Source organism: Typopeltis vanoorti, chromosome 16 (assembly GCF_054136105.1).
Source record: "Typopeltis vanoorti isolate ZY-2024b chromosome 16, IOZ_Tvanoo_1.0, whole genome shotgun sequence".
In the NCBI taxonomy this organism is placed as follows: domain Eukaryota; kingdom Metazoa; phylum Arthropoda; class Arachnida; order Uropygi; family Thelyphonidae; genus Typopeltis; species Typopeltis vanoorti.
The window spans coordinates 94481616-94502991 of NC_143564.1; the positions used below are offsets into that span (position 1 = coordinate 94481616).

Below are 21376 nucleotides of genomic sequence, written 5' to 3' on the forward strand. Positions count from 1 at the left end.
TTTTTAATATCTAGGTTGTTGATGAGAAAAATCAATTCATTTTTGTTAGCAAGAGATCAGAATTGATTGTATGGCATTTATTATTGTAGGAGATTTTTTTCTGATATTGATGGTGCTATTAAGTCAGCTTTGTCTTTTGACAACAATGTTAGGATCTGGGAAAAAAAGGTAAATGTTTAATAGTGTTAGCAGCTGACCAGAAAGGATGATTATCGTTTAATCATGATTCAAGTTATTTACTTCTGGCCTCTTCAAAGTGTTAGATTTGGGTTTATTGATAATAAGTTTGTACCCATTTTCTTGGATTTTTTTTTTATGTCAGTGTTCTTGTTTTTTTATTGACAGCTGTCTTTCTTTGTTTCGGAACTAACCTGGATAAAAAGACACTAATGCAAAGCAGAATCAAGAAAGTTTGTACTGAACATAAGTCTCTTAAGAATGGTTTATGTGTTTAACACTTTATCCAGAAATCTTGATTACTCAACATGATTTTCATACATGGTGCCAGACTTTTTTAGTTTTGATGCTTCAAGCCAGAAATAATGCTTATAAATTAGTATTGAAGAAAATTGGGATTTTAAATAGATTTCTTTCTCTTTTAAGCTTAAAGAAGAAGTGTCTAAAAAGTTTGATACTCCGATAGAACAACTCTGTTTGATTTTTGCTGGAAAAATTTTAAAGGATAATGATGCCCTGACATCACATAGTGAGTATTTGAAAAAAAAAAGTAATCTCACTTAGTACTTAAATTTATATAATTCCTGTCAAGTTCAATAAATTTGAAATTTAAATATCTATATAATAATGATTTAAGGGACCAAACAGTAGTGACCAGACAGATAATGCAACAACCCACACAGACAAAAAAAAAAAAAAAATTATTTATGATTAGTGAAGAAATGAAGCCTTAATAGATCTCTGAAGCATTGTGACACTTGATGGATGAATTAAAAAGGTATAACATGAAGAATTTGCAGTAGTATAAGAGATCAAATGAAGAGGAAGTAATACAACAAATATCAAGGAAATGATTATTTTATGTAGAAAGTTTTTTTAACTTGGGTATAAAAAGGATTAAAACCTAGCTTATAAAATTGCTTTACCAAGCAATTTTATAAGCTAGGTTTTAATCCTTATCACGAGTAAGCAAACAGACAAGTAAGTCAAGTTTGCGCCTGAATGTAGTTCAAGTCTGAGGCAACTTGTGGTAAAGGTGGAGTAAGCTCGATCACTTTCTTTAGTATTTCCCCCTAATACAAAGCATATCCCCTTATGGAGATGTATGATGCTATACATTAAAGGCAAGGGCCACTACCCGACCTTTATTGAGGTCTCGTCAGTGGGAGCCAGACCAAAAAAATGCCAAGGTTGAAGTAATGCAGAGCTTATAAATTTTACCTAAACAAGTTGCCACAAGGTGCTTTGACCTTATTAAATAAAAAATCTCAGGATGAGAGTAAGGCTCCCACTGACGAGACCTCAATAAAGGTCAAAACCGGTCTGGGTAGTGGTCCCTTGCCTTTAATGCATAGCCATACATCTCCATAAGGGAATGTGCTTTGTATTAGGGGGGAAATACTAAGGAAAGTGATCGGAGCTTACCCCACCTTTACCACGAGTTGCCTCAGTCTTGAACTATGTTCGGGCGCAAACTTGACTTACTTGTCTGTTTGTTTACTTAGGAAAAATGATTAAAAACCTAGCTTATAAAATTGCTTGGTATCTTTAACATAATATTTTATAGTGGGCTTGAGAATTAATATATTGGAAGTAATCAGTAATATGATTCACACAATTAAGGAGAATGGGTATATTTTTATACTCAGTAAAATCATACTTTTTTAATATTATTTATTTGAAGAAACAAAACATGATGTTAAATATCTCGTTTATAAAAATCAGGAAAGTACAGGGATCAAAATTAAATTATCCCTGTTTTAAGGCCTTGTGGAGCACCACCCATTGATCCAAATGCTTCTAAACTTTGCAGGAATATACTGTGCCATGCAGAAGCAATATCTGAAAGAGAGAAAAAAAAGTAGTTCCAAAATTCACCACAAGGGGCACTGTATAATGTACAGAATGTAGATGTAGTAATTTTTCTGTGCGTGTGTAAGAAAGAAAAGAGCAATACAAGATAAATAGCACACTTTTATTCATTTCCATTATGCATTCACAGGCTGTACTTTTCAATATGCTATCCTTCCCAGTATGTCACAAACTACATCCTTTACACAGTGTGTTCAGCGTCTGATTGCAGCTAGTCGGGACTGATGTTGCACATATGCTGCATTATGCTGTCTTTCAATGATGGAAAGTTACCAGGATGATCCCGATAAACCCTGTCTTTGAGAAATCCCCAGAGCTAGAAGTCACAGGGGATCAGATCAGGTGAACAAGGCTGACATGCAGTGGGAAATGCACAGCTGATCACTCTGGCTGCTGCGAAGAACTTCCTGTACGGATCAACTGATGGAGGGGCCCCCATCCTGCATAAAAATTACTAAATCCATTCTCAGGCACTGCTGTAGCACAAGAAAATTGTTTATCATATTGTGATACCTCTCAGCAGTAACTGAGCAGGCCACAGAACCTGACTGACAAATGTCCTCAAAGAAGAATGGCCCAATGATAAATGCAGCCGTAATCCTGCACCAGACAGTAACTTTGGGTGAATGCAAAGGAATTTGTTGGATTGCATGTGGGTTTTCTGGTTCATAGCGGACAATTGTGGATATTCACAGCTCTGTTCAGGTGAAAGTAAGCCTCATCTCCTTACAAAATCATCCAAGGCCATGCAGTGTCCAACTCCACTGAAAGGAATGTTAAAGAAAATGTCAGTCAACTCTCAAAGTCCTGTGGGTACAACTCCTATGTCAGGATTATCTTGAATGGATTGAAGTGCAGAATCTTCCATAGAATTTTCTAGACAGTTGTGTAAGGCCTATCCACGTCTTGATACAGCATGCGTACTGCAAGAACTAATGCTGTTATTCATGGCCTACTCCACAACGGCAGTAGCAACTTCATTCACTTATTGTGAACTGATTGCTTTGTGACTTCTGCCTGGTCTAACTCCCAACATTCCTGTTTTTTCAAAATGACTAATTATTCATTGCAGAGCACAAGGACCAATGTAATTCACGGAGTGCAGCAACAGCATTACAATTGTTTAGGTAGTACAGCTTCATAATCAAAGCACATTGGGGCAAGGTTAGTGCCATCACTGTGGACTGTATTAACAAGCAAAATGAAGGGGAAAATCTGGTGTCCATCTTTTTAAACCTTCCTGGCACTTTCTGATTTGTGTGATATGCGAATTCCATGCATTAGGTATTTACAACGCTCCCATGGTGAATTTTGGAAGTAACCCCCCCCCCCCCCCCATATTGTACAATATATTCCTGCAAAGTTTTGCAGCATTTGGATCCTTGGGTGGTGCTTCACAAGTCCTTAAACAGGAATGCAGTGCCTCGTAGGTAGAAACTCGTTTGAAATCCGAATCAAGATTTTACATAAGAAATAATGGAAAGTGAAATAATCTGTTCCCATATCCAAAAAATTTCAATAATTTTTTTTTATTTTATCTATTTTAGGTTTTTTAATATTAATAACTTAGAAAAAATTAAAGAAAATAATCTTATATTTATTTTATTAATTTTAATTATTACAACACAAAAATAACAGTGAAGAATATTTTTTTCATATAAAAATCACAAAGATGAAAATAATGCTCCCGTTGTTAAGGTCTTCTTTCTGCTTCTTAGCTGGAGTTGAGAATGCTGATTCACGTTCCCTTTTTTCTGCAGAGAAGAATCTATCTAATGTTGTTTGGTGCTAACGATTTTCTTTGATATTTTTAAAATAATCCATCACGTTGTCGTCGAATAAATTGATATTCCTGGTCGCTACTGTCTTATTAGGGTGCCATTTCCCCACAATAGCTTGTGTTCTAACCCAAACAGAGAAGAATTGTTTAAGGTCGGCATTGGAAATGCATCCTTTGGTGTCCTTCTCTTCCATAAAAATTTATTTTTCTACTTTTTGTTGTTGATCGTGAAGATGTTGAAGTTTTCTGTGCTGAGTTTGGTTTTATGATCATCTATTAACTACTCTATATCCTCATCACTCGCCTCTAATCCCATAGCTTTACCCAAAGACAATTTCATTTACAACAGACTCTTCTTCACAGCTTACTACTTCACTGACTGAAATACAATCTGGCCAGAGTTTTTTCCAAGCAGAAATCATTGTTTTAATAGAAACTTCTTTCCATGCCTTATTGACAATCCTTAAGTAATGTTGTAATGCTCTTTCCAAAATTCTTTAAGAGTCAGTTCTGTGGCATTGGTTATTTCAAAGCACTTTTGAAACATAGCCTTAATATACAGTTTTTTAAAGTTTGAAATCACTTGTTGGTCCATGGGTTGTATGCTAGAAGTGGTATTGGGCAGCAAAAACTTTATCTTGATGAAACTGAATTCACCAACTAAATCCTCCTCTTAATTTGGGGGATGAGCAGGAGCATTGTCCATCACTAGAAGAGCTTTTAATGGTAGATTTTTTCAGTAAGATAAGCTTTTACAGTGGGAGCAAATTCTTGATAAATCCACTCAGTGAAAAACTCTGGTAACCCACGCTTTCATGTTGGCCCTTCACATAACACTGAATTTGCTCTTTATGACATTGTTCTTTTTAAAAACGCATGGATTTTCAGAATGGTAAACGAGCAAAGGCTTTATCTTACAGTCTCCACTAGCATTACCACAAAGCAGCAAAGTAAGTCCATCTTTCATAGGTTTATATCCCACTGCCATTTTTTCTTCTTTTTTGTCCTTTAGGGAATTTTTTTCCAAAAAAAAACCTGTTGAGATACAAATCCCTTACTCCTTAAAGGCTTTTACAAATGTGTCTGCTGCTTTTACATCGGCACACGCAGCGTCTCCGTGCATCACAACTATGGATTCCAGTTCGTTTTTTGAATTTATCGAACCAGCCTCTACTTCCTTTAAACTTCCTATTTTCAGTACTGGTCTCAGGTGTGCGTTTCTTAGTTCACTATGCAGATGTTTGGTTTTCTCACAAATAATTCTCAGTAATAACATCACCACCTAATCGCTTCTCGTTTATCCACACTGAAAGGAGTTTTTCCTTTTCTTCAATAACATGTGATCTCCTGGAGGTCAATGTTGTCACACCTTTAGCCACACTGCTTTTATTGCTTCCTTATTCTTAAGAATAAGGAAGAATAATGCTATATGACACTGAGTTCTTGGACTATAGTTTGAACTTAGAAATGCCATTCGAACTGCAAATCAAATTTCTTGCATTCTGAAGCATTTGAACTCTGGAACGTTCGAAGTGCGAGGCACCACTGTACTTTAATTTTATTCGCCCTGCTCAAATAACTGAGCGGTAATGTCCAGATTTTATTAGGTAACTCATATTAGTTTATAGATAAAATTGTATTGCAAAGATAAAAGAAGAGAAGAAACTTTAAATGGAGGCAAAATTAGTCTTCATAGTTCCATTAATAATGAATAGTAGTACATATTTCCTGCTTAAAACATATATATAGCAACTTTGTTTTCCTGAAAGAAATACTCCAAATAAAATTCATAATTTGTCATCTTCCTTTGCATGTTAGCTTAATAATCTAATGATTACTGAGTCATTATGGCCAAGTTACTTGGTTTCTTATGAACCTATGTCCAATAAAGGCTAGGTAGCTAATCTTATTTCCTTATTGTATTATGTTTCTCATTACAGGTGTTGTCTGGCTGGTTTTCTTGTTTTGCATATAGAAGAGCCCTACCACCTCTTCCCTTGTCAAGTTCTTAGTAGGATACTAAGAACTTGACAAGGGAAGATAAAATTAAAACTCAGATCTTTCTAATCAGAAGATATCATAACTGCTGACTGCACAACATATATTTTCGAATTATAAAAGTCATGGGTTATCATCAGAAGCTGAAATTTAGGCTGCGATGTTGACGATTTCATGTCAGTATCAAAAAACATCAGTCCAAGAATATCAGATGAAAGAATAATTTTATATATGTAGCTTACAGGAAATGAGTGTATTATCTAGAACTAGTAGAAATGAACTACTAAAAAAACAAAATAGTTATAGAAATGGTTATTACGAAATATTTCTAAAAGAAACAATTGGTTATGAAACAATAATTAAATTACTGAAAGTTTTTAAATTGAAAAGCAGAAGGGAGAATAAGAAAAATTAAGAAAATACTAAATGAAACTGGCAGAAAGAGATAGAGGGGAATGATTTAAGAATGCTGTACTTGAATAACATCCTGGAAATCTTTCTTGGTTAGAAATGAAGACAGATTTCCAACCAAGAAAGATTATCAGGTTGTTATTCTATGAGACTAAAAAAGGAATTTGAATATGAAGTGAGGATAAAGCAATAAACAAGAATACTTGGAGATGTTTCTTTATGTAGAAATTCAGATGAAAATGAAGATAAGATAGATTACTATGGACAAATACAAAATTTAGTCTTTTCCCTGTTTACTGGAGTTCTTTTCAGAAACTAAGTTAAAGTGAAGAATCAAAGGGAAAATTTACTAATTCTGCAAGTTGACTGAATTGCATGCACAAAAGAAGGTAAAATACCCTCTAACAAAAAGAAAAAAAAAAACATAAATAAATAAATAAAATAGTGGTGCATTTGCTGACAGCATTAAAGCAAATCTTAAATACACCAATTCCTTGATTAATGCACCCCCGATTAGTCCATTTTCGATTAGTGCATCTTTTTTTTTTCAATACTCAAATTCGATTAGTGCACCTATATACATCTTAAAAATAAATGTTACAGATTTTAAAAATTTTCGATCTGTACATTTTTTATGGATAACTATTTTAAAAAAATCACTCACTAGGATGAAATAATTTAGTTACCGATTTGAAACATTTTACAAAGTTATTTTTTAATGGCATACTACACTATTTCCATGTACACTATGTTTCAAATTTACCGCCAAAGTTTATGTTGTCTGCTTTACATAGTATTTTCCTGATCATATCTCGTACAATTGTTTTCTTTACTTTTTTATTTTAAATTATTTTCCTAATCTTTAATCATGAGTAAAAGAATTAGTGAGCAAAAAATAGAAGTGTGAAAATTATTCAAAAAGTAATCTGATTGGATGAACAAGGTGAGTCCAGAGCAAAGATAGGACAAGAACACAAAAATGAGTGAATCAACTGCTGAATACAAAGAGAAAGGTAAGACTGCTTCAAGTTCATTATGCATGCCCTGAAAATCAAAGTATTATAATGATTGAATTAGAGAGACCTTTTTTTATATGGATCGAAGATTGTAACCAAAAACGGATCCTGCTAAACACTGGCCTTATTAAATCAAAAGCATTGTCTCTTTGTAACCTAGAAAGAAAGGGCTATCAATAATGGAAAAGAAGAAGAATTCCAAGTTAGTGTTGGGTGATTTGAGTGTTTCAGAAAGAGAAATAGCCTACATAATGTTCTAATCACAGGCGAAGCTGCAAGTACAGATAAGGAGATATACAGAGATTTTGAAGAAAATTGTGTAAGAAGGAGACTATTGCGATCAACAAATATTTAATGTCAATGAAGCCTGCCCTTTTTTTCGAAGCGAATGCCTTCCAAAAATTTTCTAGCCAAATCAAGAAATCTCAGCCTGGTTATAAAGTGGCAAAGTCGAATGAAACTACTGCTAGCAATATGTGAGCCATTTGGAAGCACATTCTTCCACAGAGTGCAAATGATTTTAGAGGCTTTTCAAATGAATCTAAGTTGATTAAATTTCATTCTGAGAAGTTGAGTGATTCCGACCTGCTAAATTTAGATGCACAGCAGGAAGATCCTGAAGAATATGAAGAAAATTTGACCACTGACAAGCCCAAAGAGGTTTCACAGAAACAATTGGAAAATAGTTTTTGTACAATCGAAGTTTTTAAGCAGTAATGCTTAGAGACTGACCCTGGTGAAGAGAGAACCAGTAAAATTTGCAGAAGAGGCAATAGAGCCATACCATCTGTTGTATGAAAAAAAAGAAACAGAATGCCTACCAAACTATGTTAGCTCAATTCTTTGTTAAGAAGCAGAATAATAGTTATATTCTGAATATGTTTTATTGTCTTTCAGCTTCATGGTTTCCTTTAACTAGGCCCTGAGATATACCCTAATTCTTTTATAAAAAAAATTTGAGGAACAAATTATACATTTCCTCATCGGTTATTGTATTCGATTAATGTGCCTGTTTTTAAAGAACGCATTAAGTGCATTAATTGAGGGATTGCTGTAATTAAGAAATTGAGTTTTGAAAATGTATGTAATATTGGTATATTTAAGTAATTCAGAAAATGAATAATAATTCAAGTGTAATAGAAGTTCTAGATATCCATTACAGAATGAAGAGTTTTTAAAATACAAGGTATGAAGATTAAATTTCCAGAATGCACACAAAAACTAATTTGTTTTCCCATAGAATAATGGCCACTCTCTCACTTCAAAGTAATCCTCTTGTGCAGCAAGTACACTTATATGATGCCTGTCATTGTTGAAAACATTCTGGAATGCTCTTTATTAGTGTACCACATATGTTGGATGTAAAATCTGCTTCCTTTTAGATGGGAGAACAGCCAAAAGTCATAAAGGGCTAAGTCTGGTGAATACAAAGGACAGTGCAATTTCGTAATTGATCTTTTAGCCAGAAACTCATGGACAGCATATTGCATCATATGCATGAACATTATCATAATTGATAATCCATTTGTTTGGCCAAAGTTCAGGTCTCTACTTACGAACAGCTTCACATAACCTTGTTAGCACTTCCTTCTTTAACGAATTTGAAGTGAACTATGTCCTTTGGATTGAAAAAATAAACAAGCATTGTCTTGTTCTACAGTTGACATTCGTACTTTTTTTCAGTCCTGGTGTACATGATGTTTTCCATTACATACTTTGGTGTTTTGTTTTCTGAGTTGTACTGCTAGACTGAATGCACCAAATTTCATCACTAGTAATAACTATCAAAAACAATCGGTTCTGAAGAGAGCTCAGAAGAAACATCAAGCCATCATTGCTTTTCTTCACTCAAAATTCTCAAACCTTTCTTTCAGAATTTTTCTCATTCTCAAATCATTTCAAAATTTTCCTCTCTGTTTCTCTCTAAATTTAATTCTTCTTCCATTAACTATGCACTTAATCAGCTGCTAGACTGAGCTAATTGATGCATTCTTTTCACAAATACACCAGACTTTTTTTCTTCACATCATCACCATTAACCATTCTGACATGCCTTATAGTTTCACTTGCACTTTTGCTAATTTTGCAGAAAATTAATGTCAGTGGAAGTTCACTCATTTTTCCACTAAAACAACAAACATGCACGTGCAAACTCCCATGGCTTATCAACTACTGGCTTCATTGTTTTGATAAGACTTTGGGTAATAGCACAGATATGTCCAAACATGCACTCTCATAAATTCTGCCTGACTCATCATGCACATTGATAGTATGAGGTCATTCTGGGAATTTAATTGTCAAGTTAACTTTTGTTTTCATTATCGTTATTATGTGACACCTCCAAGGAGTCCAAAGACTTATCGAGGGAGGGCACCTACTCTACAACTCTCCATCTCCACTCAATCCACCAACTACAGTGAACCTCATCATCTACACCAACGCCATCTACTGCTCACCACCACTAGTATTTCCACAGACAATCACAAACATCCATGCCCACAGCGAGATTCAAACCCGCAGTCTTTTGGCTGGAGAGCAGATACACTAACCACTCAGCCAACCAGGTCAGCATATTGAATCATTTTTTTACCAAACTTTAATATGATTCTAAAGAAAATACTATTTAAGCATATTGGAAAAATGCTGTTAATTTTTAATTTGTCCAGAATTCCAGAAAGTTAAGATTAGCATTAGGCTATACATCCTTTAAAAGTATTCTGATTGAGGAATTTTCCAAAAGACACAAACTTGACCAGAATCTCTGGAAAGTTCACTCATGTATACAAATGCAAAAAATAAATAAAATAAAATAAATAATAAATAATCTGTTTTCCAGTTTTATGATTGGTTAACTGTCATGTGATTATAAAATTTGTAAGAAAGATAGAATTTTTGAAAATAACTCTATTCGATCAATTCAAATATAGCTTGATATCTGACTTAAAAAAGATTATTTATTAAAAAATAAAATAAAAATAAAAAAGATTATCAATATTAAAAGACCTTTTGAGGATGCTCAAAAGTAAGAATCAGTAATTCAGAGTTTGTCCAGACACAACTAAACTATTTATTTAACACAGTTGTTCAATCAAACCCTTCCATGATTTGCAAAAAAGAATTCCTATAATCCAGATTATCTTTTTATACTAGTTCTAATAACATGAGTCCTGAAATGCAAAAAATTGATAAGTGACTTGAAAAAATTAAACATTAATTAGAAAATAAAATAGATATTAGAATGTTGCAGAAGATGAAATTTTGAATCAATTTCAGGACTTCAGTTATTATTAATCTGCAAAAGAGGAAATATGTTAATAAAAAAATAAAGAACATCTTATAAAAGGGAAGTTGGGAAGAATTAAAACCTTTAAATATGATAAAGTAGATCATATATATAGATGTGTAATCCTGAATTAATAGTTCAGAGTAGCTCATATAAAGGCTCTTGTCTCTCCATATGCAATACCTAGAAGTGATGTGAAAAATTCTAATTCTTTATAGTCTTAATCTTGTTGTAAGTCTAACAACCCTGGATCTGGAAGATTTGGAACTGTTAAACTTAATGGATAACTAAATTGCAGCATCTTCTTTTGAAGTACTTTTCTGACACTGGAACAGATTACTTGTGATTTTCACTTCTAAGGGATAAGTTAAAGGATGATATACAGTGTTTAGATAATGAGATAAAATCGAAAGTTTGTTTAACAAGGAGTTGCTTGTTTTCTAAGCAATTTCTAGTAATGTTTCATATTGTTTTAGGTGAAGAATATTTGATTTCTGTGGTTACTGTTGCAGTTATTCATCTGAAATTACTTCTTTGCATAGGATTGACTTTCTTAAGCCATCTTACAAATTCTTTACTGAAGCTTCAGAGATTTGTTTCATGAAGAAAGTTCAAGAAGTTCATGAAGTTTATTTGATGACTGAAAATATTAAGGATATTAAAGCACAATATCTTTTTCCTTGGGGTGCTTAAGGGTCAAAGCTGTATAACTGAGAGGAGACCTCCACATAGCCTTTAAAGGAATGCGGAGAACCGACCAGGGCTTCTGACCTAATGTCCAATCCTCACCTTCTCGTGGTGCACCCTGTTGGGTATCTACTTTGATACTGAACGAACGAGGATGGGCTGGCAATTTGGGATTTAGCCGACCAAATTGTATTCTTATTGGTTAAACCAAAATAAAAAATGATGGTACAACATGGCAAAATTTCATGCCGGCTGGGGCGTCGCCCGGTTAAACAAGGCCCCCGTTGTTTTCACCAGGGAACCAGGGCGAACAGCGAAAAGTCAGCTACTGAAACAAATCTGAAAACAAACCCCAACTCAACATCACCAGAGTTAAAGATCGGTACTATCAACGTAAGAAGCCTGAATGGCAAAGAAATGGAGCTAGCTGAGGAATTAGATAAGTACCAGATCAACATAATAGGGGTGACTGAAACAAAAAAGACCAAAACTGGTGAGATCTTTCTGAGCAATAAATACAAAATGTTATATTCAGGCAATAACAATCAAGGAAAAGAAGGAGTAGCCATAGTATTCAACACAAAATACGAGGCTAATCTTCTTGAATGGCAGTCAGTCTCAAGTAGAGTAATGTGGGCAAATATGAGAATGGGGAACTGGACAATGAGACTTATTTGTGCCTATGGTCCCACAGAAGGTTCTACTAAGGTAGAAGTGGAGGAATTTTTTGAGGCTTTAGAAAAAGCAACTGACACAATGAAAAAGGAAAAGTTGGTCCTTGTTGGGGATCTAAATAGTAGAGTAGGAAATGATTGTGAGACATACAAAAATATTTTGGGAAAATTTGGAGAAAAGAGCAAAGCTAATAATAATAGCAAATATCTGTTGGATTTCTGCTCAGGACATGGACTGGTTATTACTAACACCATGTTCCAACATAAAAATGTGCACAAATTCACATGGAGAGAAGAGGCAAGGAATAAGAAAAGTCTTGACTATGTTATTGTTGATAGTGATGTTTTCTCCCTGGTGCAGGACACCAGAGTGTACAGAGGATTTGAAATTGGAAGCAATCACTATTTAGTCTTGAGTAGGATAAAATTAAATTTCATATTGAAAAGAATAACATGTAAGAAAGTTTTAAAGCAAATAAAAAGTTGAGCAGCTCTCAGATGTGAACTGTAGACTAAAATACACAAAGGTTATTGAAGAAAAAATGAAAGAATTTGAGAACAGGAATCAAACCTTGGAGATTCAGTGGCAAGCCTTCGAGAAAGCCCCGGTTGATTCAGCTAGAGAGGCATGTGGCAAAGTTGTCAGCAAGGATAGAAAAATTAGAACTCCATGGTGGACACAGGAAGTTAAAGAGGCAGCAAAGGAAAAGAATAAAGCCTATCAAAAGTTCCTGGCAAATAAGTCAGCTTGTGCTCTTAGAGAATACAGAGACAAATGCAAGAATGCTAAATACTCTGTAAAACTAGCTAAACAAAATCCATGGGAGGATTTTGGCAAGAATATAGAAAATAAATATCAAGAAGGTGTCAAAATATTCTGGAGGTTGTTGAAGAAGCTTAGGAATGGAGGAAAGAGTGCTGTAAAAGGAATTAGAGATGATAAAGGTGAAATGAAAACAGGAGAAAAAGATATCCTTGAAGTATGGAGTAATTACTTTGAAAAACTGCTAAATGAAACAAGCAGTGATGACAGCACAGTGATAAAAAAACACTGACCAGGCATGCAGTCAGGAATACATATCCATACTTGAAGTAGAAAAAGCCATCAAAGGCTTGAAATGTGGAAAGGCAGCAGGAGTAGATGATATTCGACCAGAAATGCTGAAGTGTGGTGGTATAAGAGTCTTACAGTGGCTGCACTGCATAGTTCAGAAAGCCTGGACAGAGGGACGAATTCCCGATGATTGGAGTAGAGCTCTCATAGTACCCATATATAAAAAGGGAAATAAAACTGAACGTGAGAATTACAGAGGTATTTCCCTACTGAGTGTTCCTGGCAAGATCTATGCAAGTATACTTGAGAAACGGTTGAGAAGAATTGTGGAAGAAAAGCTTGGTGAAGAACAACCTGGATTCAGGCCAAATAGAGGCTGTCAGGATCAGATCTTCACTTTACGACAAATAGTCGAGAAAGCATGGGAATATAACAAAGATCTGTATTTAAGTTTTGTCGATTTGGAAAAGGCATATGACAAGGTGCCAAGAGAGAAGCTATTCAATACGCTGCAGTTATATGGTGTCAATGGGGCATTATATCAAGCAATACTTAGTCTTTATTTGAGTTGTGAGTCAGCAGTTAGAATTGAAGGAAGTACAGGAAGATGGTTTAATGTTAAATCTGGTGTGAGACAAGGATGTACATTATCCCCTCTGTTATTCATTATCTATATGGATCACATTATGAAGGAATGTGGTATTAAACCTGATATCAAAATTGGAGATGTTAATGTCAACTCTTTGCTTTATGCGGATGATGTTATACTTCTAAATAAATCCGCTACAAGTCTGCAAGATTCTCTGACTAAATTGAATAGCTGTTGTAATAGATATGGTATGAAGGTCAGCAATAAAAAGACAAAGACAATGAAAATAGGCAGAATCATTGAAAATGTCAACTGTGTTGTGAATGGAGAACCTGTGGAACAAGTAAAACATTTCAGCTACTTAGGCACAATTTTTACTGAAGATGGTAAACTAAATATAGAAATAGACAACAGAATCAGCAAAGCTGGTATGGTGGGAAGTCAATTGAATAAATTCATATGGAATAAGAAAGAAATTAGTCGGAACACTAAATTAGCTGTATACAAGACTGTGTTCAAACCAATTTTAACTTATGGATCTGAGAGCTGGGTCAGAAATAAAACACTTGACCAAAGACTAGAGACCGCAGATATGAGAGTCCTGAGAAAGATTAGAGGCGTGAACAGATGGCATCAATGGCAATATCATATTAAAAATGAGGATATTAGGAAAGAACTTGACATTGTCAGCATCCAGGAATGCGTTAGCAGAGCTAATCTCAGATGGTATGGTCACTTAAATAGAATGGGAGAGGAAAGATTAGCAAAACAAGTGTTCTCTGCCAGGTTGACAGGAAAACGACCCAGAGGAAGACCAAGATATAGGTGGATTGATATGGTACAAAGTGCCTTAGACGATAGAAATATAAGATCTGATAATGTTGGAGTCTTGACAAGTAACAGACTGATTTGGAGGAAAATTGTAGATAGGAAGTTAGTAATGATGTAATTTTTTCATGTAGTACTGTCATATCCTGTACACCCCTTGAGGGTACATGGCAGGAATTTGATGATGATGATGATCTTTTTCCTTTTTATACTCTGAGAGGATCATAAGCAGACTCAATGGTAACATATTGCATCTAAATGCTTAAATCGTTTTAGAAAGAAATTCTGAGATGCTTTTACTGCAGGCACATTGGAGACACTCTGATAATTAATTCAGATAAACCTATTTTTATAAAGCAGGAACAGTTACCTCTCAGATATTTGAAAAGACTTAAGATCTTGCTTCACCAGTATTTAGGGGTTGGTATAATTCAGCATTCCCAGTAATTATAGAACTCGCCATTTTTTTTACTGAAGAAACCAGATGGAGATGTTAGATTTGTGCTTGAATTATGAGCAATAAATAGAGTAACTGAGTTTATTAATTTTCCAATTTGTAGCATTTAAGAACTTCTGCCCTCTTTATATTGATCTCATGTAAAGAAAGATTGAAGAACTTATAAGCACATCTGTACTAGGTGTGGGGTGCAGATGGAGATTGAGGAAGAAGCAGTTTATTGACATTTTCTTGAAGAGTAGAGACTTTTGTTTGTTAATATTTCATGAGGAAAGCTATTCCAGGGCCAGAGGTAGGTGGAATAAAGGAGAAGAAGAAGCAGGTTCAGTGTTTGTGAACATGCTGAGAAGGGATGCTAGGCAACTGTTATTCTTGTTTAAACAGACTCAGCTGAAAGTACAGGAATGATGGTTACCAGTTCAGTGGAGTAATGGCCATGGAAGTACTTGTAGAACAGAGAGCTGAAGCATGTCAAAAAAATAACTGCCTTTTTTTAGATGCTGATGAAGCTATTAAATGCAATGTGTTTATTCCAGGTCAGACTGGAAGTAAATATCATGACAAGCAGAATGACCTGATTCTGTTTGTTGATTTGTGTATTACTGAGTTAAGGATAGGTAAGCTGAGATCTCTTTTATGAAAGAAAAGACAGGACTGCAATTTGGCAGTTTTGAAAGTGATCACATTGTCGTTGTTCCTCGAAGAATGGTTTGGAGATCTTAAGGCATTGGTTGAAGATGATCTTAGGCTTAGGACATCTTGCACTGCGTAGTTTATCAAATGAGTAGGATGAATGGAAAATACCATCATCAGCAAAACTGTGAATAGGATTGATGATAATTGAGAGTAGGTCATTTATATATAGGAGAAAGAAGGTATATGATAGAACAGAGTCTGAGGCACTCCAGTATTGGGCTATTGGGCTCCATGATGATGATGATATGATTCTTTATGTAGATATCTTCCAGTGTCTGTTGGCTTTCTATAAGTGAAAAAAGATAACGAACCATCAAGCAAATACCTAATGTGTCATGAAAAGGCAAACAATTATTTGATTCTTTTTCTAATGTCAAGTGAATTTCAAGCTGTTGGTTGTTAAGGTAAGTTACAAAGGAATCAAAAGTATCTCTCCAGTGGGGTCAAAATGGCAAACCGTAACCACACTAAGGGTTTGAAAGTAGCTGTGGTGAGTACTTTGTTCTCAAAGTGTTCCATATAAAAATTTGCTAAAAGGAAAAAAGTCCATTGCAGTACCATTAATCTGTTTGCATATATATGTATTTTTTTTCTTTTTTATTTTTTTGAAACTGATTAAATGACTATAAGCCAAGAGATAAAAAAAAATAGAAACACTTTTAATTTTAAATAAATTGGACAACTAGTTTCATCTTCTTCAGGTGCATAACATGAGGGAAATACCAATAGACATTGCGAGAGAAATATCTAAACATTAAAATACTATTAACATTTGAAGGCGTTGTTGGGTGTGCGCATGCGTTCACGGTGTCGCAATAACAGTCGGAGAGACTATAGCTGAAGTTAGTGTTGAGATGTGCTGGATGGAGGATAATTTCTTTAGATTCTACAATTCTCTCCAGTTCATCATAGCATCGAAAGATATTTTCCAATTTGTCTTGCACATGACTGGATGAACGATAGCGTTTTCATTGTTAGCATCAACAGAATTCAGGATGTGGTTCAACAGAGCACTTGCTTTAGTTCTGCCATATGAGACACCTCTTTTATGTTCCTCTAGATGTAATCTGATGGATTTTTTCAGTCTGGCCAAAATAAGGCATGATGCAGTTGCACCAAATACGGTGAACACCGGGATATTTCAAATTATTATGTTTTTGCTTGGGCTTACTAAGCAAGGAACAGAATTTTAAGTAGAGGAGTGAAAGAAGTCCAGATGTTATTTTTTTTTTTTTTTTAGAATTTTGGCTAATTTTGATGAAACAGAACTAATACATGGTAGAGATATGTAGCCTTTTTCATTATTTCTATCTTCAGTATGGTTGTATTGAATAGTAGCTTATTAACTGTTTGTTTTGAATAAACATTTTGCTGAAGATTGTAAGAAGAAATTGAAGTTCTTTGTGAAGAAGTAGATATTAAACTTCTCCTGTAAACGGAGATCTTTAATTTCTCAGATACACGAGTGCTATGAACAGCTTGTGGCAATGAGGCTGAATCATGAGCACAAACAAATAAAAAATAGTGTTTATATATTTTATCTCTTGGCTTATAGTGATTTAATCTGTTTCAAAACTATGTCTCTCAGCCGAGTCAGTCGGTTATATAATTTAAAAATATATATTATTATTATTACATGACACCTTCAGGGAGTTTAAAGACGCATGAAGGGAGGGCACCTACTCTACAGCTCTCTGTCTCCACCAACTACACTAATGCCATCTGCTGCCCACCACCACTAGCATTTCCACAGACAATCACAAGCATCCATGCCCACGGCAGGATTCGAAACTTCACCTTTTGGCTGGAGAGTAGATATGTTAACCAGGCCGGCAAATATATATATATATACCGGGTGATCCAAAAGTCACAGAAAAAATAAAAATTCAATCATTCAAAAAGTATAGACAATAGCATGATGCGGTTTTCACAGAAATGCACAGAAAGACATGTTTTTTTTTTTTTTTAATAACGAAAAATTTTATTGCCAGAATAGTTACATTTGTCACCAACAGGTGGTGCTGTAGCGGTCCCGGAGCTGCTACCTGTCATTATTTAAACCATGATGTACGTAAATTTCAGATGTAGTGAATACTGAAGTTAAACTTCCAGCATTTAACGTTTATTACTGAAGTTAAACGTTCTGCCAAGGTGAGGCATGTTATTGTTACGAGATAAAGCACTTTTAGTTAAGCTATATTATCAGAATTCCGAATGTGTGAGTGTGGCTTTGCACACCTATCGTTCGATGCGGAGTATTAGAAGTGGAAAGGGACCGATGTCTTGTTCCTCACTGATAGCTATGATGAAAAGGTTTGAGGACACTGGCAGTTTGGAAGCACGTGCAAGAAGCGGGAGACCCAAAAAAACTATTGCAGTTGTGCACGAGGTCGAACACGAGACCGACAATCAGCTTCTACACATGGGGAATGCAGTGTGCGTGAAATCAAGACAAACTGGCATTTCGTACGGGACTGTGTGGCGATCACTCAGGATCATCCTCAAGAGGCATCCTTACAAAATCCAACACGTACAGGAACTGAAACCAACCGATTTCAAGAGACATCATGAATTTGCAAATTGGGCTTTTCAACAGATGGAAAACAATGCGGACTGGCTGTCAAATGTCCTGTGCACTGACCAGGTGCTTAATGGAAGTGTAAATGTACACAACTGCCGCATCTGGGCAAGAGAGAACCCACATGCGATTGTGGAAACTCCTTTGCATCAGCCAAAGGTGACAGCATGGTGTGGGTTCACTGTGTCATTAATTATAGTCCCCTTTTTCTTTGAGGAAGTCCATTTTGAACTGTTTCTGTCACATGTGAGCGTTATGCAGTGCTTTTAAGAGACAGCATCATTCCCTCCTCACAAGAGAGGCAAGCGCTCCATAGTGTAACATTAATGCAAATTGGAGCACCTCCGCACATCACAGGTCCTGTCCAGCACCTGCTGCGATCGACATTTGCCGATGACCATGTCCTCAGTTGCTCTTTCCCATGGCCACCAAGATCTCCAGACCGTACACCTTGTGACTTTTGGTTATGGGGCTACTTGAAGTCACAGGTGTACAGAGGTCGACCGACGTCATTGGCCATGTTGAAAGAAGCTATTTGCCATCATGTGACAGGAATTACAGCTGAAACCCTCTTCGATGCTGTGCAGGGTGTCGTGCCACGTTTGACGTTCATTCTCATGAATGACGGCCGTCACATCGAACATTTGTAATCCTAGCTGCATTGCGAACTGTGCCGAACTCTGCTGCACCACTGCACAAACTACTGACACAACTGAAGTGCCACCTGTCGGTGGCAAATGTAACTATTCTGGTAATAAAATTTTTTGCTATTAAAAAAAAATCGCATGTCTTGCTGTGCATTTCTGTGAAAACCGCATCGTTCTACTGTCTATACTTTTCGAATTATTGAATTTTTACTTTTTCTGTTAGTTTTGGATCACCCGGTATATATATATATATATATATATATATATATATATATATATATATATATATATATATATATATTTTTTTTTTTTTTTTTTAAATAAGTAAAGTAACTGCCATACATTGTAAATTTGAATTATTCAAAGATATCAGGGATAGTAGATTTGGTTAAATCAAGATTATCTGTTAGTGGTACATTAATAAATAAGGAAGTGATTTCAAAACTGACATTACAGGATAACCCCACTTAACACGAATTCGATATGCACGATAATCAGTTAGTGCAATTGGGTGAAATGATATTTTCATTTCCTGCTTTAAGTGAGTGATTAATCAGTTAAGGCGTTTTTTTACGTTGCACAAAATTTTTTGTCGCCAATCTTCAGTGAGCTGAAAAGCTGGAAGTCATTAAGAGACATGAAAGTAGCACTAGTAATACAATGATTGTGCAAGATCTGAGATACAGCAAGTCTACAGTTTGGACTATATTAAATAAGAGCAAAGAACAAGGAAAAGTTGCTACTGCTTCAAGCATGCAGATCACTCGAAATAGAAGCCATTTACTGATAAAGATGGGCAGTCTGCTATTATTCTGGATTGAGGATTATAACCAAAAAAGAATATCTCTTAGTACCTGGAATGTTCAGGCAAAAGCTCTCTATATTTTTACCTCATTGAAAAAGACCAATTTCAAGCAGAATGTGAAAGTGATACTGCGAGTTTAGGATGGTGTGACCATTTTAAAAATCGAACTGGGCTGCTAACATAAGAATTACTGGGGAATCTGCTAGCACTGATAAAGATTCTGCGGCCAAGTTTCATGAAGAATTGCAAAGGATAATTCAGGAGGGTGATTATGACGATTGGCAAATATTCAACATCGACGAAATTGGTCTCTTTTGGAAGCGTATGCCAACAAAAACTTTCCTAGCTAAAACTGAAGCATCTCAACCAGAATACAAAGTATCTAAAGATCATCTTACGTTCTTATTAGGAAGCCATACAGAAGGTAACTTTGAACTCAAGCCTGTTAGTTTATTGTGTGCAAAATCCAAGATCTAATATTCTGAAGAAATCATCACATTTGAAAAGAACTTGGATTTAATGAACTGGATAATAAAGATGTGAGAAATTTGCTCGATTGCCATTCAGAACAGTTAAGCAAGCATGATCTTCAACTAGAGCAACAGCGTGTATATGAAGAAGATAAGGTGTGCAGACAAGAAGAGAATGTTATGCCTAAGAAGCTAACTGCAAAAGAACTTGAGCTAGTTTTCAATCTAAGGAAATTTTGTTTGTTGCTGATCCTGATATGGAACTAGGCTTCGAAGTCTGCCGAAATCTTTATAAAGCGTTCACCAGCTATTGCAAATTGCATAATAAGATATTAAAGTCGAGCACTGTTCAAACATCTTTACTCTACTTAATTTTTTTGTAATAAAGTAGCTCAATCAAATGTTTAGACATTAAATAAAAATTTAAGCAATTGATTTTTATTAACTTTGATGATTTTATCCACTAATATAGCTTATACTGCAATTTTTTTTTTCCAAATTTACGCTAACTGATGGATGAATTAATATTATTCCTATTGTTTATTGCATTCGCTTAGCATGCATTAATTGATGGATTAATCGTGTTAAGCGAGGTTTGCCTGTATATCTGAATCTTTAAGGATGTGATTTTCTACTAGTGATTTGAAATGGACAGAATTTTTTTTTTTTTTTTTAATAAAAGTATTGGAGTTACCAGTCATGAAGGAAAGTGATTTTACAATTTTATCTTTTAGGACTCGGGTCATAAGTTGTTTGAACAAAATTTCTGCAAGCATCAAGTTGTCTGATGCTTGCAGAAATTTTCTCGATAAATGCTAACAGTGTAGAAGAAACCTCAGATTTTTTTCTCCCAAGTTTATGGCAGTTATGGACCCTTAATAGCCTCCATAGCTCAGTCGGTATCGACAAAGCCCTTTGGTCAGAAAGACCTGGGATCGATTCCCATCCATGACGTGAGGAACCTTTATTTGGTCTCTTTCGACTAAAGGTAAGTTAGTTGATCTCATATTGAGGTAGAGAGGTTTTCTTCGGATTTTCATCCCTCAAAACAGATAAACCAGCCAGTAGAACATATGCAATTTACAGACAAGAATACTAGGAGGTATAGGGATAACCGCCTTATCCTTGGAAGGCTCTGGGCGCTTAAATGCCTGTTAAAGCCACTGATGGAAGGACTTTAATGGTTCTCTGTTTACATTTAACTTATTTGCTAGTAAACAGCACTTTATCTACCAATATTGGCTGCAGCTAATTTTCAATAGCCCATTTTTAGCAGGAAACAGATATAGCAGAATTGTCTGCTATATCTGTATCCTCTTCAAAAATGTTTAAATCATTGAAAGGTTTGTACTCA

General features: G+C 35.2%; 1 protein-coding gene across 1 annotated transcript in view; it reads left to right on the forward strand.

Annotated features, from left to right (window-relative positions):
- Positions 1 to 21376, forward strand: part of LOC150098188 (ubiquilin-1-like) — a 252240-nt gene that overhangs the window by 39131 nt on the left and 191733 nt on the right. The window contains exon 2 of the mRNA XM_090406088.1: positions 604 to 706. Coding sequence (XP_090262214.1) covers positions 604 to 706 — 103 coding nt within the window. The remainder of the gene's footprint in view (positions 1 to 603; positions 707 to 21376) is intronic.